Source organism: Antennarius striatus, chromosome 11, assembly GCF_040054535.1.
Source record: "Antennarius striatus isolate MH-2024 chromosome 11, ASM4005453v1, whole genome shotgun sequence".
In the NCBI taxonomy this organism is placed as follows: Eukaryota; Metazoa; Chordata; class Actinopteri; order Lophiiformes; family Antennariidae; genus Antennarius; species Antennarius striatus.
This window is the reverse complement of record NC_090786.1, coordinates 19,736,149-19,754,301: the sequence shown is the minus strand read 5'-3', so window position 1 is coordinate 19,754,301 and position 18,153 is coordinate 19,736,149. Positions and strand designations below refer to the sequence as shown.

At 51.0% G+C, this 18,153-nt stretch overlaps 1 protein-coding gene across 5 annotated transcripts; it reads left to right on the top strand.

Moving 5' to 3' along the window:
• The first annotated feature begins 1,096 nt into the window (after positions 1–1,096).
• srfa (serum response factor a) lies at positions 1,097–18,138 on the top strand. Of its 5 annotated transcripts, none has more exons than XM_068326662.1 (8): positions 1,097–1,975; positions 5,758–5,991; positions 13,249–13,489; positions 14,811–14,975; positions 15,226–15,336; positions 15,459–15,656; positions 15,740–15,816; positions 16,345–18,138. In XM_068326662.1, the coding sequence occupies exons 1-8, from the start codon at positions 1,328–1,330 to the stop codon at positions 16,438–16,440; spliced, it is 1,770 nt and encodes a 589-aa protein (XP_068182763.1). In that variant the 5' UTR covers positions 1,097–1,327; the 3' UTR covers positions 16,441–18,138. The 5 variants fall into 5 exon arrangements, with proteins under 5 accessions (XP_068182763.1, XP_068182761.1, XP_068182759.1 ...); XM_068326660.1 differs by having other exon boundaries at positions 5,758–6,024; positions 14,814–14,975; XM_068326658.1 differs by having other exon boundaries at positions 5,758–6,024.
• The last annotated feature ends 15 nt before the right edge of the window (positions 18,139–18,153 follow it).

The window sequence follows — 18,153 nt, the reverse complement described above, 5'->3', positions numbered from 1 at the left end:
AAAATAAAAAATTCCCAAATGTACCACAGACAAAAAGTTGGATGAGAAAACTTTTTCAAATACCTTCGGATGGTGCTTTTGTTTTGACCTGCCTGGGGTAGATGGGCGGTGTCTGCTGCATCATAAATAAACGCTGATAGGTGAGTATGCCAAGCTGCTTTCAGTCACATTTCAATGTGATCTACCTTATTTGACTGAATACATTGTGATACATCACAAATGTGTGCTTTGCAGACATGCGTGATACATCAACATGTGGTTGCTATTAGGAACATCTCTGCTGTGTGCAATGACATTATACCTGCAGGTCCATCCTGTGATCTATTAAAATGTCAAATACATATTTGCAGCAGACAGAATGTTGAACACACTTCGCTTAACAGTTTCTTTTAAATAAAAGTTAATCTGTCCACAACCGTGACAGAGAAGCATGTCATTTTGGAGAAAGTTGCTGTAATGTGGGTGTAGTCTACATCATTGAGAACTTCTTGTTGAATCTTAAAAAGTTATTCCTCTTATGAAGCGATTTCAAGCTCTTCAGCTATTACAAATATGTAAATACATAATTTGGCATAATAGCTGTGGGAAAAATGTGGCTTCTGGTATGACAGTACAACCTGTGGGGAATAAAAAGTTGGACGTTTTTTATTTTGGTGCCTGTATTTGTCTATAATGACGTCAGCGGTAGCGCAACCATTTTGGCATTTATTATAATGAGTCTGTCTTATCGACCAATGGCAGCGCGACTCAGATAATCCACAGCCAATCGCTACGCGACGCTGTGACTCACCAAATAAGGAGAGACAGCACCAAATAAGGAAACATTGTATCTCTTTATAAGGAGGGAAGTAGTTCCTCCGTTTAGATATCACTCCGCTGCAGGGAACGCTGCTTTACAGTTAACTGTTTCTATAAGACAATTTACCGAGTAAAATTAACGACTGCGTCGCTAATGCAGAGAAAATGAATTTACGGGCATTAAAAGGGCGAAACCAGCGTTGTTTGCCATCCACAATGGGGACTACTTGACGTGGCGGAGCGACATTGACAGCGCGCTTCGCGTTTTCCTTTTTGAGAAAGTGCTCGGAGTTTTGGAAATAGAGGAGGAGGGCGAACCAAACTGAGCCCGGGTTGAGGGTTCTTGGGGGCAGCGTCACTTTCAAAAGTTTGTCTCGGTTATTTCCTGGAGTCTCCAGACCTCCGACCGGCCCCGTTTGTTTACATTTTGAGGCCCGGGCGTGTTTGCATTTTATCGGTCGGTGGCGAGACAACGCGACGAGGCTCCAGCGTTCGGGCTGGTGGTCGGAGCTCCGGTCCGGTGAATAGAATGTTACCGAGTCGAATCGGTTCGGCATCGTCTGGAAACGGATCGGCTCCGGGTAGAGGTTCAGTCGGACACGTATCGGGGGTTGTCGGCGGCGGGATCCGTCCCGTGTTGATCCGAGCAGGGCAGGACTTACCGGGAGTCGGCGAGGGCGCCGGTGCTACCGGGCGGCAGGCGGACAGAGACCCCGTCGGGATGCTGGGGGCGAACGGACCGGGGGGTCCGAGAGGCGTGAGGCCGGGGAACGGCACCGGGCTGACCCCGCTCCAGACCGCCGTCCAGAGCGGCATGGTGGGGCTGAACGCCGGGATCGTGTTGGCCCACGGAGCCCGCTTCGAACCGGATCGGGAGGGGGCCCCTCTGTGCAGCGGCTCCGACAATGACTCTGACTCCGGGGACGATGACGACCCCGTGGGGTCACTCGGGGACAGCCGGAGGGGTGTGAAGCGGGAGAGGGAGATGGAAGCTGCCGTGACGGGGCAGGAGGTGGGGGTGCCTCCCGGAGGCTACGGCCTGGTGCCCGGCGGCGTGGCGGGGGCCAAGCCGGGGAAGAAGACACGTGGGCGGGTGAAGATCAAGATGGAATTTATTGACAACAAGTTGAGACGATACACCACCTTCAGCAAGAGGAAGACGGGGATTATGAAGAAGGTGAGTCAGGTGTTTGGATGTCCTCCGACCACAGAGATCATCCATTAACCTGGTAATAGCCGGTACCCATCAATAATCTCTACCATCAGAACAGACTGGAGTAGTTTGGCCCATGATGGTCCACGTTGTGTGTAGAAACCAGTGACACAAACTGACTCAGTTGTCATGACTTACATTAAAATAGATGCAAACAAATGACAGTTCTATCCATGGCACACACACACACACACACACACACACACACACACACACACACACACACACACACACACACGCTCTGTGACCCTCCAGCATCCAGATAACTTATTGATGCAAACCTCCTCCTGGAGCTTCATTCACACTCAGGCCTCAGTAGTGAAGGATCTGCAGCTCTGGTTGCACACACACACACACACACACACACACCCTGCCTCACACAGGGTACACACACACGTTTGCACACACACACACCCTGCCTCCCACTTCCCCTGTCAGTGTGTGTGCAGGGTGTTGCTTTGCAGCCATGTGGCCCAGAGCAGACCTGCAGGTGTAAACAGCTGACTTAACCCCAGGGAAACCTGAAGGCATCACGGTGGGGTGTGTCTTCATACAGGCGTTGGGGGGGGGGGTAACTTCCTGTCAGTGTGGTGTGAGATGCATCACACAACAGACCACGCTGGTCAGAGATGCTTCCACTGTGGGGGGGGGGTCATCTGGGACCACAAACCTTTTTTTTTTTAATGTGTCAGTCCCCCACATTACTTTGGAGCGACTGCACTGCAGTATTTTCTGTGTATCTCAGACTTGTGGAAACCGAGGCGTCTTCATGTGGGCTCCTGGCAGCGTGAACGCGGTTTGACACACACACACACACACACACACACACACACACACACACACACACACACACACACTGCTGATGGGAGATTTCTGAAAACGTTGCCCACACTGTCAGCCATCACACAAATTGACAAGTGGGTGGAATATTCATAGACATGTTTCAAACTGTTTTTTTGGGATGTAGTTTCACGCTGATGTGAAGCTCAGGCCTGTTGGGTGTCTTCATCTGCTTTAGATTACACAACATAAGTTCAGTTTGCCGTACTGGATTACACAACCGCTTCTGCTTTTTTTTTTTTTTTGGCTCTGGTGTTTTTGTCCAGATGGGGGGGGGGGACATGTTTTTATTCACGCTCTTTCTGACAAGGATGCTCAGTTGTCCGTTTTTCATGTCAAGAAACGCTCTGGCGTTATTAACAGTGTACAGTCAGCCTCCGTCACTTCTGGCCAACGCCGTAAAACAAGCCGACAGGTATGAGCCTACGTTTGGAGATTTAGTTTTTTTTCCTGATCTATCGCTCTAAACCAAGCAATATGAAGACAAGGTAGTTTTATAGGGACATAAACCCAGGCTGCCTTTGGCTCTGGTGACCAAACTACAGCAGCCATGAGATAAAATCTGATCACCGGGTCATAGAGAGCCGCTCTGCTCTGTTGCGTCAATCATACCAATGTGTACAGTATTCTCCGCACTATAAGGCGCACCTAAAAGCCTTTAATTTTCTCAAAAACCCACAGTGCGCTTTATAATCCAGTGCACCTTATACAGTATATGAAATAGATGATAAAATAACTCATTAAAGGTGCGCCTTATAGTGCAGGAAATACTGTATTTGCAGGAACCTGGTGATGCATCAGGTCGTGTTTCAGTATTCTGTGGTCTTCTTATCCTTTGACCACGTCGTGTTATAGTTAAAGGACACTTCCTGCACAGAGGAGGCGCTGTGTGATATTTACAGCCCAGGGAATGTGTGGACATCCTCTGATGGCTCCCGTTTTACGCCTGGAGGTGGTTACACTGCCATCAGACCCAGTTCTTATTACCGACCGTACGCTGAGCCGTCATAAAGTCAGACTTGTCCGGATCATCAGACATCACTGAGAATGTTGTTTCTGTTTTGCCTGCTTCAAAGTACAGTTTCATGTCGCTATGGTGGAGCTTCCAATCAGCTGTTAGCGTTTGAGCGGCCTGAGGAAGCCGTTCAAGATAAAGTGATTTTGACTATTTCAAAGGGTAACTCAGAGCTTTTAGAGAGCTCTGGAGCTGGAGTCATGATACGTGCACCTGAATTAGTAGTTGTCTAATGGGAGACGTGCACACGTGTGCAATAAGTGAAAAATTATGCGAAAATGGTGTGTGTGTGTGTGCGTGTGTTCTCAGAGTCAGAAGTGAAGGGTGTGCTGTCACGTTCTTTGTGTTTACACTGGCGATGGGTCACCTCTTCCTGTCTGGAGTCTGCCGGGTGTCTAAAGATGGATCACACTCTGCTGTCGGTGGTGTAAGGTTTAAACACGAGCTAAAATGACCCATTAATCGTTGCAAATAAATACCAAGATCAGGAGAACCACAAATACTGCAGCACTACAGTAGTGATGCTTTTAGACCCCCCTACAGCTGCATCGGTGCACATTTTGCACCCAGGAGTGTGTGTTATTTAATAGATTGCTCGACCCGAGTGTCGTGTGTGTGTGTGTGTGTGTGACAGACGAACCAATTACATCCAGAGTTAGAGTCCACCCTGCCCTCATGAATATTTATGAGAGAATCAGCAAAGCAGGGAAACTTATTAAAGCGCTGCTTAGCGCTGGTTGTGCGTCACCAACCACACTTAGAGTGACGGACGAGTCCTTTCGTGGCTAAACATCGGTCCTTGTTGTTGGAGACCCCTCGGCAGCAGCTTGCAGAGCCAATCAGGAGACGCCGTTCATTACCTGCCGTATGGAATCAGCAGCGATTCCTGTTTAAACACGGCTGTTTGCTGCACACGCTCAACATAAACCTGCATGATGAAGGTCGCTGGGGTGAAGCACGCCGGCTGATGGCGGCTGGTCATCATAGCTTTCCTGCAGAATGCAGGCGGTGTTTGAGCAGACGTGCATGAATGCATGCTTTTATAATGGCTCAATAAAAATCCCTAAATGCGAATACGATTGGTCTTCGCCTCCTCGCTGCACATTCATCAGCGAGCGGCTACGTTCAGGCGAGGCGACGGCGGTGGCGCCGCACCAGAAAGCTTCCCCCACAGAACTCATGACTCATTTGGATGAAAAAGGATTTTCACAGGAGTTCACACCTGCTGCAGCCTCGCAAGCGCGTTCGATGGCGGCGGATCTCCTCGTACGTTTCCTTCAGGCCGTAGCGTTAGAATGTGAGCCGGTGTGAAACGAATCACAGGACAGCAGGTTGGGATGTTGGCCTCATGTTTCACCTGTGTGTGTGTGTGTGTGTTTAGAACACCCACCCCTGTGGAGACAGGGTTCCTACCTCTCTGCCCCCCCTAGTCCAAAGCCTGTCCCCCAATGGAACCGGTCTCTTGAGCCGTATCACAGTTTCTATTCTCGGAGGCTTATCTCATGTTATTTTAGTTGTGCCTACGTCAGGGTTCACTATAGGGTTAGATTTTAGAGGTTCATTACTATTTCCCGTTTCTTGTCCAGACGGGACGGTTCTGGGTTCCAGTTTGTATCTTCTGGGCGTGGGTTCTCTCTGGGTTCGCCGGTTTCCTTCGGCCTCCAAAAACATGCACTGCAGGCGAATCGGGCGGCTCCAAATTGTCCGTAGGCGTGAGTGGTCGTTTGTCTCTCGTGTGGTTCCCCGATGAGGCGGTAACGCCTCCCTTCTCGCCCGTAGGTCCGCTGGGATCGGCTCCGGCAACACCCCCGACCCGCAAACGTGGACAAATGGTACAGAAAATGAATGATTGACGTTCAGATGTTTGAATTCTCTTCTTTCTCCGCCCTAGGCGTACGAACTCTCCACCCTGACGGGAACCCAGGTCCTGCTGCTGGTGGCCAGCGAAACAGGCCACGTCTACACCTTCGCCACCCGCAAACTCCAACCCATGATCACGAGCGAGACGGGCAAAGCCCTGATCCAAACGTGCCTCAACTCGCCCGACTCGCCGCCGCGTTCCGACCCCTCGATGGACCAGCGGATGAGCGCCACGGGCTTCGAGGAGACGGATCTCACCTACCAGGTGTCTGAGTCAGAGAGCATGGGCGACACAAAGGTGAGAAGAGTGGACGGTGTGCCGATGCTGAGCGGTCATCCAGGTCGTGAGGTTAAAATAAAAAAAGGGAAGAGCGTAACCGTGACTCCCAACCGATGAATGCACTCCTTTCTGTTCCGGTTCCGACTCCCCCATTGGCGGTGCGTTCGTCAGGAGTGACCCAGGAGTTGGAGGGTTTTTGACTCGCTGACTCTCTTGACGATCATGTGCTGCAGCGCAGTAAAAAAAAAAAAAAAAACCCAGAACAGAACAGCGCGATAAAGCGTGATAAAGAGCCGCCAATGTGGGAAATCTCTCCAAAAAAGGCTCGAGGAGTTACAAGAGGAGAGCAAATAATTCAAACACACAAGCAGTTGTGGAAAATGATCTGCGTCCTTTTGTAAACACGGGTTTGAACTTTAGCCTGATCTGTGAAGCCTCTCGCTTTTGGTTTTTTAGCGCCGAGTCGCCTTTTTTAATTAAACCGAGGAAAAAAACAACCCGTTCCCGCGCCGGTGTTCTTACACCAGATCAAAATTGCGGAGCGTTTATCCCAGCAACAGAAGGTGGGTGGGGTGGGGGTGGGGGGCTGCCTGGTTTTTACCTTTCTGACCTCTCATCCAGGAAAAGCCTCGTAACGCTCCTGAAGATAAATCACTGCAGGCCTGGATTGTGTTAGGAGGAGAAAGCCTGCTCCGCTGAGGAGCGGCCGGTGTTTACGTTGGATTTTTTTTTTTTTTTGGGGGGGGGGTGGGATGAAGCTGACCTGTTGATGAAACCGAGATAGTGAAACAGAACTTCTAATCCCGGACACACACACACACACACATTTTGTGTGGATTGTCCGATTTCTTTATCCTTTTTTCTTAAAGAAGACGACAGATTTTTAATTATCTTTTTAATCCATTTCACAAACCTGGCGTCTGCGATTTTAAAGCGAAGGCGATCAACCCGTCAGCAGACACCCTCCACCGTCTCCACCTTCACGCGGTTGCACGCCGAGACGCAGCGACACCCCCCGCCGTTGCATCCCCGTTTAACCCCGCCTCTTCTGGACGCTTCCTGGTTCTGTTTGCCTTGTGTGCTGGTTTCTGTTTTTTTTTTCTTTCTTACCAAGCCGCCCGCTAACTGGAACCATACACCGTCAGGGATGGGGGGCTCAACCTTTGCATGCTGAGCCGCTCTCACGCCCGCTCCGCTCATTGATAAAAATTAGATTGTGCCGCTGTTGCCTTATATGGTATGGTTTCCCTGCATGCTCCCTTGGCTGAGGCCCCCTCACATTCCTTATAAGCTGCAGCTGTCTTTGGAGTCCTGTGATCCCCCCCTCCCACCCCCCATTCGCCCCGCCCCACCCCCCCCTCTCATTTAGCGATATGGACGAGAGGTATGGATGCAGATATGGAGCAGGTGGAATGGAAACGTTTGAGTAATACCTCGAGTTTCATGTGGTGTCTATTTAGGTGGTTGGCAGTGACCTCTGATCTCCCCCCCCCCCCCAGGAAGGATCTCTGAGGGATCCCTGGTGGTGGTGGTGGTGGGGGGGTCTCTAAGCACTCTCAGCAGACCTCGATTTCTGTCGTTTTGCCGTGCAGACGTGCACGCAGCGTCTGCACGCCATTCATCACCAGAGCCGTGTGTCTCACATAGAGGCCGGGCCAGTCTAAACACTGGAAGGGGTCGCAAAGGCTGCTGGGGTGGGGGGAGCACGGTTCAGGAGATGAGTGAAGGGGATGTGATTTAGTGCAGTAAAGCGTCGCTCGGGAAAGTCATGTGATGCTGAAACGTTTTCTGCTCGTTTCCCCTCGACAGCCGGAGTGAAGGAGACACGGGAGCAGCGATCGCTCGCGACCTGCATCGTTTTTGTCGTTTTGTGGTTGTTTTTGTCCTCGTCTGGCGTGGCCGAGGAGGAGGAGCCTGCTGGATGTAAACTGTTGACATTAGAGATCAACCAATCAGACGCTGATTATGATGCGTAAGAGTGTTAATCCTTCATTTAGCATGCAGTGGTGTGTATTATGTTTTATGTCTGGCCCAGTCTCGATTCCACCCCCCCCCCTGACCCTTTGCTGCCCTCTCGCTCCCCCCAGATCTTCTTGTTACACAAGAAAGGTTAAAAAACAGCCCATAAATTACAAATTCAATCATTTAAGTATCTAAAAACGGACGAAACCTGTTCTTCGTTGAGTTGTGTACAAACTTTATCCTCAATGTTCCCACAGATCTCTTATTTTATTGGGATAACGGCGCCTTGACCCTTGACCTCCCTCGGTCCTGAAGACATTACCCTCTGATTGTCTTCTTCTGCCACACCAGTTTCTGCCATGAAACTGAAGGTGTGTGAGGGTCTCGTGTTTTTAGTATTATGGGTTAGTTTTGAAGATCAATTGTAGGAGAGGTCTTCACATGAGGTGTCGCCCCAGTGAGGTTTATTAACACACTTCATCTTCCCGTTGTTTGATGCGTAGGCATCTTCAGACATCTCCACACGGCGTGAGGATGGAGGAGGGAGAAAAGCAACTTTTGTCAACCCCCCCCCCAACTGCCCTCCCCCTTTTTCCACCCCCCCCCCCTTTCCCTTACTTTACAGCAAGCAACTGGACAGGTCAGCCGTCATTGGCTGCACCTCCTCCACTTGGGCTGCCTTGCCTTTTTTAGCAGTCCCAAATGGAGCTGCGAATTCCACGTTGCTGGCAGGGTGACAGACGGGGAGACGGGGGCCAGCACATGGGAGATTAGACGAGGACCAGGCACCAAGCAAAACTTGCACAATGGTCTCCCTCCAATGACACTGGAATAACCGGCCAGTTGTCACCACCGATTTGGGGAGGGGGGGGGTTCATTGCTCAATGAAAAGTAATTTGTGTCCTTTTTTTAAATTCTGTTTTCACTCCTTCATCCCTTTAGAGCGGCTCTTCTGTTTGTAGCGGCGAAACGGAGGACTTTATTCTCACCAGCGATGCACAACATGTTGGAAAGCAGCTGATTTGAAATGGCAGCGTGAAAATATTGAGTAACTTTTTAGTTACTGGAGCACCTCAGTCAAACCCAGACACGGACGTCTGGCTCCTGGTCTGATGGAGGGCGCGGATTTCACCGCTCATGCAGGAGCGGCAGAATATATTGATGCTGGAGTGAATGAGTAGGGTGATTTAGACTGAACAGTGGACCCCCCCCCCCATGACATGCTGAGTCCTGACGATTCATTTGCAGGACTATAAATCTCTTTTGCTGCATTTGCGCACCGTATTCTCTAAGTGGCGTGCTTCCGCTGCTCCACCCTGGTGGGGATTGGTTCCTGAGCGAGGAGAGAAGTTGTGAAACAAGGAGAAATCCTGAAGAAATTTTAATTATTTTTCTCTTTTTACTAATAAAAGACGGTGATGGTGTTTCTTTTCAAAGACAAATGAAATCTGACACCCGCCTGCATCGGCGGAGGTTCGGCTACAGTTTGATCTTCGTCCAAATCTGTAACTCTAGGATTTATTATCTCACATTTTTACGCGAGCTCTATGAATCTAAACGTCCTGCATCACCAGAAGCATTATTTAAGAAGTTAGAAGAAAAATGTTGTAGCTGGACCCCCCGACTCCCCCCACCCCCCATACTGGTGGATCCAGATGGTGAGGATTTGTCCCTTGGGCAACACAGCCATAACTTTTTGAGGAATCGCTTCATCGGCGGAGGGGTTTGAGTAGGAGGGGTTATGTTTGGTGATGGAGGTGATGGTGCTGAGGCACAGACTGTCAGAGGTGGGGGGGGGGGGGCTGTGTTTACTACACAACACCTCCAGTCGGATGAACAGGTGCTGTTTACGGCCTGGCTAGCGGCGCAGGAGATGCGTGGAGGCGGTCAAACAAAGCGGCGTGTCGGTGGACGCTCCATGTGGGTCAGGGATGTTGGTGCTGGGCTCTGGGGGGGGGCACACAGGTGAAACCAAGGTGATCGACCAGCATGGGGTGGGGGTGGGGGGGTTTTGAGCAACAGCAGCGGGTCGTTCCAGCTCGTAAAACGTGACACGTCTCGGCCCGTCGGCGGAATCCTGAGGTGGCGTGAACACGTGCCCTCCTGTTACCCCAGCTGGCCCACAAGGGGTTAATGCCCCCACGGGCAGCTTCATGTCCCGTCCCCCCCAGCTGTCTGCACCCTCAGCTGTTTGGACTGTGTCTGCTGTCCGGACCTCAGATCAGACACGCAGATGGGCTCTCTGCTGCCCCCTGTGGCTGGGGGGAGCGTTGCCCCCCCACACACACACACACGGCCGGTAGTCTTATCGGGTCAGCTGTTGATTTACGGCGTGACCTTTGGCCTCTTCTGCTGAACCATTCTTTGTTTGCTTGCTGGAATCTGCAGCCTATATGAAGAAGGGGTTTGTACGCCCATCCACCACCACCACCACCTCCAGCAGTGTGGGAGGGGGGGCTGCTGCTGGTGCAGGAATGGCTTCAGTCATGTTTTGTTTCTCTCAACTTCGTAGACCACAAACAATTAAAGCGATGCCTTTTGCTGTTCAAAGGTTCTCGACATTTTTATCTTTTGTTTCCATGGTTACGAACGTCGCTTCGGCTCGTTTGCGATGAAGGTTTTCAATGTTTTTCTCAGAATTGGGATTAAAAGGAATTTTAACGAACAGGAACAACTGAGTTAACTTCTGTTGTTCTTCAGTGAATTACACCTGGGGAGGGGGTCCTGAGTGTTTACGTGGGGATCAACTCGTCTGGTCTGAGTTCACCTGTGGGGGGTGGAATCCTGAGTGTTTACGTGGGGATCAACTCGTCTGGTCTGAGTTCACCTGTGGGGGGTGGAATCCTGAGTGTTTACGTGGGGATCAACTCGTCTGGTCTGAGTTCACCTGTGGGGGGTGGAATCCTGAGTGTTTACGTGGGGATCAACTCGTCTGGTCTGAGTTCAGTGAATCTGTTAAAAGCAGGTGATGTCTGTGACGGTCAGATTGATCCTCCTGAGGCGAACAGTCGCTCTAATAGTTGAATTGAATGTCAGTGTGAGTTTATTGTGTTGTGACAGAAACAACTGTGACCCCCCCTGTGCCCCCCCACCCCACCCCCCATCTGGGTGCTGTTTAACTAAGGAGCTAAAGGACCTTGGACTGTCGGCGCTGCTCAGCGGCTGTGCGTGTTGAAGACACCGCCTGCTGAGCCCGCCTGTAAATCACATCACTCTCTGCGTCAACCGCAACACGCGTGATTATGGGATGGATTCTTAACTCGTCGAGGTGAATTGTGAGTCGGAGGAAGCCGCCGATCGTCACAGCAGCTCCGTTTGGCGCGTCGGCGTGGTGGCGAGCGGTTTTGCAGGCCTTATCAGCGGCTTCCATGCTGGATCCTCCACCTCTCACCCATGTAATCAGTCACATATAAAAACCAATAGAGAGAAAGGGGGCCTGCCCCCCCCCCGCTTGCCCCCGCCTGCTGCTGCTGTGTAATGAGTAGTGAGCTCTTCAGGAGCACTCAGTTAGTCTCCTGCTCATCGTGATCCTATTCACGGCTGTTTGCAGCTATTAACCGTATCATTCACCCTCATCATCAACCCCCCCCACCCCGCCATCCCCCAAGAAGGATGAGGTCTGCTGCTTCTCCTCAGAGTAAACCTGTTGCTGTCAGGTTGTAACGTCGGAACTTCTTGTTCTTCCTCTTCCTCCTGACGCATCGGGTTACTGATGGAAGCAGCGCGGCGTTTGTTCTGAATCTAAAGTTGAATAAAAGCAGAACGGATCGAATTGAGTTCAGACATTTGTTTCCTTTCTATTTCGGGTGGTGACCTTCAGCAGTTCAAACATCTGCGTGCGTTTGCTGAACCTCCACTTGGTGACACATGTTCTGATAAAGGGTGAGGTCTGTGATCGCACCAGCAGGCCGAACCGAACCCGTTCCAATCCAGTTTGTTCTTCCAGGACGAAAAACTCCCCTTATGGGATCTGGTTTGAGCCAGATGGGACTCGGGGGGGCTGACAGAACGGTCGGGTCAGACGTCAGGAGGCATTTGGCATATGAGCGACTCGATGGTGCAGATAAACAACAACAACAATAATGCAGATCTCTATTGTCGTCCTCCAGAATAAAACGTTCATGCGTTCATCGCCCGTATCGGTTCGGTCGCTCGGCTTTGTTTCACCGTGTGACGGCGCTTCGACGTGCACACGCCTGCCTGCGTGTGTGACAGTCACAAACACAACCGGGTCGGAATGACGAGGGAACTATTTTCTCAAGAGGAACCAATTCAGAGTGAACCGTATTCCCATTAATATTAAACCCTAACTCTGTTTATATCAAGTATAAAATTGGTCTCAGTTTTTTTGTCCACAGAGCAAATTTTCCCCACTTAAGATAAATAAAATCATTTCAATTCATTCCAGCCTTGGAAAAAAACCCAAACTCCCTAAATTATGGAATGAAAAAAAAAGTGCAGACTTAATCTGTGTGGAATTAATGATATGTTATGTAAACAAAGATAAAGTATGAAATAAAGTATGAAAAAATACACTAAAGTCACGACAACACTCGAGCTACGACTTTACTCCACCTACGAGAACGAGATCCGGTCTCAATGATGGTGTGTCCCTCCACCAGATAGTGGTGGTGGAGGGATACACCAAAGCACGACTCTCGGTTTTAGTTTGTATGTGGAACAAAAATGAGGACCGTGTGAAGACTCGTATCTCCAATAACTCGTATGTCGATCAGCTCGTATCTCCAGGTTCTACTATTGTGATCTGTCCTCTTGCTAGCATAACAAAGCTCTATAGGTGATCCTCCCTAGAACACGCCCCACAGGTCGATGCCGACCCCTCCCAGCGTCTGCTGTGGGCTGACCCCCGGTCTGTTATCACGGCCCGTTAGCATGGAGTGTTTGTGTCGCGTTTAGAGAAGGATTGAAGCGTTGAGATGTGCTTTCTGCTTCCGGCTGATCGTCCACCCCCCCTCTGATCACGCAGCCCCCTCACCGACACATCCTGCTCTGCTGCTCACTGGATGCTGACGCTAGCGGCGTGACGCTACGGTGGCTCTCATGCCAGCTAACGTTTAGCTCGTCTTCCTCCACACAGATGATCAGACTGACGTCTGGAGCGACGGATGCTGATTGGAATTCTTCCTTTAACGCGCCCCCAAATGCGATAAATATAAAAATACCCCCACCGTGACCTTCTCTGAATCGCAACGTTTAACCCTGTCTCGACCCGATGCTTCTTCCTGCTCTTCACGCTGCTCTTCCCCCCTCCCCCCCCAGGACGCTCTGAAGCCCACCTTCACAGTGGCCAGTCTGCCCGGCACCACCAGCAGCACCCAGTCCACCGTCCCCACCACCTCCACCACCATGCAGGTGAGCAGCGGGCCTTCCTTCCCCATCACCAACTACCTGGCGCCCGTCTCGGCCGGCGCCAACGTCAGCGCCAATGGGACGGTCCTGAAGACGGCCGGCGCGTCCGCGGGGGTCATGCAGCTGCCCAGCGGCTTCACCTTCATGCCCGGTACGTGACTCGTATCACTCCTCACACCGCCGGATCTCGTTTTGATCGATTACTCATGTCTGGCTTATTACCTGATTAGAATTTGAATCGTCGTATCTTTTGTGTCACACAAACAGCCTCGGAAAACAATCAGCCTCACACACGACCCTCAGGTGTGTGTGTGTGTGTGTGTGTGTGTGTGTGTGTGTGTTTGATTGTTAGTCGGGGACAGGAATAATTAGGTGAGACGGACACAATGAGAGCCCAATAATTAGTCATGAATATTCAATGAAGGCTCGAGCAGAAATGATAATTGAGGTGTGTTTTTGTGGAGCTGGAACACAGAGCCTTCATTAGAGCATCACAGGGTTCACTCCGAGTCAGCGCCGGTTCGAGAGTCCAGCATCGTTTTTTGCCGCTTAAATCAAACCTTCTTTTTCTGTCGGGAAACAGGAGTTACGATCAGAAACGACAGTAACGTTTAATGCGTCTGTCAGTTTCCATGTTGACTGGGGGGACCTGACCCCCCCCGCCCCACACACACACACACACACACACACACACACACCCCACCCCCCACCCAGACGTTAAACGTCTTCCTGTGTTTCCCAGCAGCTGGTTGTTGCAGTGTGTCGATCGCCTCCCGTCTGTGGCGATCAACAGACATTTGATGCGGCTGAACGTTACTGACAGCTGAAGGACAGCCCCCCTACCCCCCCCCCCCGGACCCCCCCTATCCCTTCATTCTATTCCTCCTCTTCCTTCTTCCCATCCTCCCCGTCCACCTGCTCCCTCCATCACTCCTTCTCTCCACCTGTCTGACACATAGCAGCAGTGCCAGGTGTAGCGACCCCCCCCCCAAAAAAAGCCCCCACCGTTGACAGCTCGACGCAACCTACAACTATCTGCTGAGCACAGGTGCAAATGTGAGGGTGTGACGCCCCCACCATGGCGTTACGTGGCGTTGTTGTCAGAAGCCGCTTTTTTAGTGACACCATGTGTGTGTGTGTGGGGGGGGGGGACCCCCCCTGGGGCTCAGACCCCCCCTGGGGCTCAGACCGCCCCTGGGGCTCAGACCGCCCCGAGGAGTAGGGCAAACGTTGTGCGAACAGGAAGAGAAGCGAATCGAGACGGTTGTCTGTTTGGCGTTTTTGTGAGATGCTTACCTCTGTTGCCGTGGATACCCCCCCACCCCCCCGGCGTGTCATGTGACCACTAATGTGTCTGGTTGTGTCTTCTGATCGGCGTCTGATCGGATCAATGATTTTATTTTTTTGAATGACGGCGGCTGGTTTTCTTACGAGCACTTCTCCCCCCACCCCCCCTGTGTGTGCCCCTCCAGCAGGCACTCCTCTGCCCCCCGGCACCCCCACCATTCCTCTGAGCCAGCTGCAGCAGCACTCCCTGGCCCTCCAGGGGCAGCATGGTCAGGCTCTGTCCGCGGCCCCCCAGCCACAGCAGGGACAGCAGGCTGTCTTCCGCTTCCCCGCTGCTGTCTCCCTCACAGGTGACCCGCTCTGCACGCTGCCCCCCCCCACGCCCCCCCATCTCAATCTCATTAGCACAAAGCTGCTGCTAGCACCGCTAACCATCACGTAGCTAACGCTAGGATTGCTAATGCACCGCTTCCTCTCCCTCCCCCAATTCGATCTACTAGCAGCGCTGCCCCCCCCCCCCTGCACACCCACTTCTTCTCCGTGTGTCGGGGGTGTTGGATGACTGACTGTCGTGGCTGTGTTCCCATTGTGTGTCTCCAGGAGGGGGGGTAACCCAGCAGCTCCAGGCCATCCAGGTCCACCCCAGCACCCAGCCCACCTCCAACAGCGACAGCAGCCCGGAGATCTCCCACTCGTCCACAAACTCCACTGGTGGGTCGCGTTCCCCCTGGAATCTTAGCCCCCCCCAGGGAGGGATCTGGGGGGGACCAAACGCCACCTGGTGGTCAGCGTGCGCAGCGCCATCAGTGACGTGTTTTGTCTTCTTCCTCTAGCGGCGGCGAGTCTCCCGGCAACCATCGTCACCTCGTCAGTGCCCACGTCCGTGGCGGGTCACATGATGTACCCCAGCCCCCACACCGTCATGTACGCGTCCACGCCGGCCCTGGCCGAGGGGGGGCTGGCGGTGCTCAATGCCTTTTCCCAGGGCACCTCGGCCATGCAGGTGTCCCACGCACAGGCCCAGGACGCAGGTAAGGCCCCGGACACCCCCCCCAAACCCTGCTCAATTCTATAAAACACCCCAGATATTAATCGATCGTACCCCCCCACACAGGTGGTGTACCTCAGGTGTTCCTCACAGCACCCCCAGGCACGGTGCAGATCCCCGTCTCGGCGGTGCAGCTACACCCAGTACGGCAAGATCTGCATTTTACAAGTGAAACTCTCATCTTCCCTCTGCAACCAGCATGTCACATGACCGCACCCTAACCGAGCACCGGCATGCTGAGGCCATGGGGGGGGGGGGGTCACAACCCGTCGCTCCCCCTGGACGAATGAGAATGACCAGCTGGGCGGGTTGTGCAGCTGAAACACACGTGTGCATAGAGTTCACAAAGCACAGCGGTAGCGGCGCATGAGAGTCAAACGCTTGGGTGTTTGTTTATCCTAGAAATCAGTTTTATCAGAAATGTTGTGAGGAATCGATCGGCGTGACTTTGTGTCAAATACTTTTATCTGATATTCTGCAAATGGAAAAAAAAAGTAGGTATTATAAATACATCTGTCCAGGTTCAAAGCAGCTGTAATACACTCGACTGAAAGCTGTTACATAGGACTGACTAACACCAAGTACCTCCTACTTGTTGTGGGAGTTGTGACACGGTGACTCCTGATTGGCTGTCTCCTGACACGGCTGTGTGTGTTTTTTTAAATCCCCAGATGGTGATTGGCCAGCAGTCGAGCGGCAGCAGCAGTAACCTGACGGAGCTCCAGGTGGTCAACCTGGACGCGGCACAGAACTCAAAAAACGACTGACAGACGGCGGACGGATGGGGCCGCCCCCCCGACACGGACTGACGGACATCTCTATTTATTGATGCCCCCCCCCCCCCACGGAGTCTCACAACACACTTCTGAATGTGACTTTACAGTTCATGAATACACACAATCAAGGGAGTGTTTGTGTGTGCGTGTGTGTGGCTGACCCTTATATACAGTATGTTTGGGATATAAATATATATATTCATAAACACATAGGAAATTATCACCTGAAGCTATTTTCTATGTGGTTTAGATGGTGTTATTTTTGTGTTGTTGTTTTTGAACAGGTGTAATGACATGTACACACTTGCGAGGTGCCAGAGCTTCACACCAGCCAAAGAGACATCTGTTTGTCTGAATGTTCCAGTGTGAGCAAACTTGTGCACAAAGTGTGTGTGTGTGTGTGTGTATATGTGTGTGTGCACGCGCATATCTGGGGTTTGTAAATGGGTGGGGAAATACTTAAAAAAAAAAAAAAACATTTGGATATGTACATATTTTTTTTTTAAATTGACAAGTTGTATTTTTAGCCTGAATTAGTCGGTGCATGTAGTTGTTTTTTTATGTAGTGCTTTTGTATGTAAAATGGTAATAATTTACATAAAAAGTGAATCATTTACATTTCTATGTAAACGGATTTAATATATCACCGTGTTCTAATCTCAGGCTGTTCGGAGTTGTCGCTACAAGAGGGAGACGTGATGCTGGATGTTTTCTACTTTGTTGAAGTAACTTTAAACAGAATGAAGAGGCACATTTCTGATTCCTGGGCAGCAGCTGATGTTCTGATGACGTAGTTCTGATGACATAGTTCTGATGACGTGGTTCTGATGACGTAGTTCTGATGACAAAGTGCGACAGTTTCGCTTCTGAGGTTTCCTACCAGAGCTCTGATCTGGTACCGAGCGTAGAAATAAACTCTGACAATCTGATGGAACTCATGTTTAGTTTTGTAACATAATGCGATCTTTATTTGTGTGTTCACACACACACACACACACTGATTTGACGTGAACCTGTCGTGATGCTACTACTGGGCATTGAACACAGCTGTCAGCTGTACGGAGGGTTGAGGAAAATCTCTGGTGATCGTGTGACTGGAGCCTCTCAGCCTCAACAGGAACCATTTGGGTTTTTCTTTTTTGTCAAACGTCTAAATTTAAATGACTGACTCTGGGTGTGTTAGTGGAACTGTTAGACCCACGCTGACTCAGCTCAGTCTGAACCCTCACGACCGTTACGTTACCGTTAGCCTTCTTTCTGCTCCATAGTGCCTCTTTTTCCCATTCGCTGCGAGGGAATTTAGGATTCTCTTTCCAGTCCACTCGACTCCTGAGGTGAAGGTCCTCTACTGTCCCTGGGGGGTGGGGGGGGGGGGTGTTTCTCACTCATTCCTTCAGAATCAGTCGGCTCAGGGCGTGTCTGGCCTGAATCCATGAAGGGATTGACAGAGCAGGAAGTGTTTGCTGACTACTGTTTGGTGAAGGAGGTCATTTTCACACCGTTTTGCTCTGGCGTGTTCCTGAACATCAGATTCAGCTCCTCTACGTTAATCTGCTGGTTTAAAATATGGGGATTATTAAATCATTTGTGGGTTTGTTTTTGCTTTTCATTGAAAGAAATGGTTATTTTAAGTATTTTTTCTTTTGTTGTACAGACATTTTTGTAATAAAACCAAGATGAAACAATGAACTGACACTGACCACA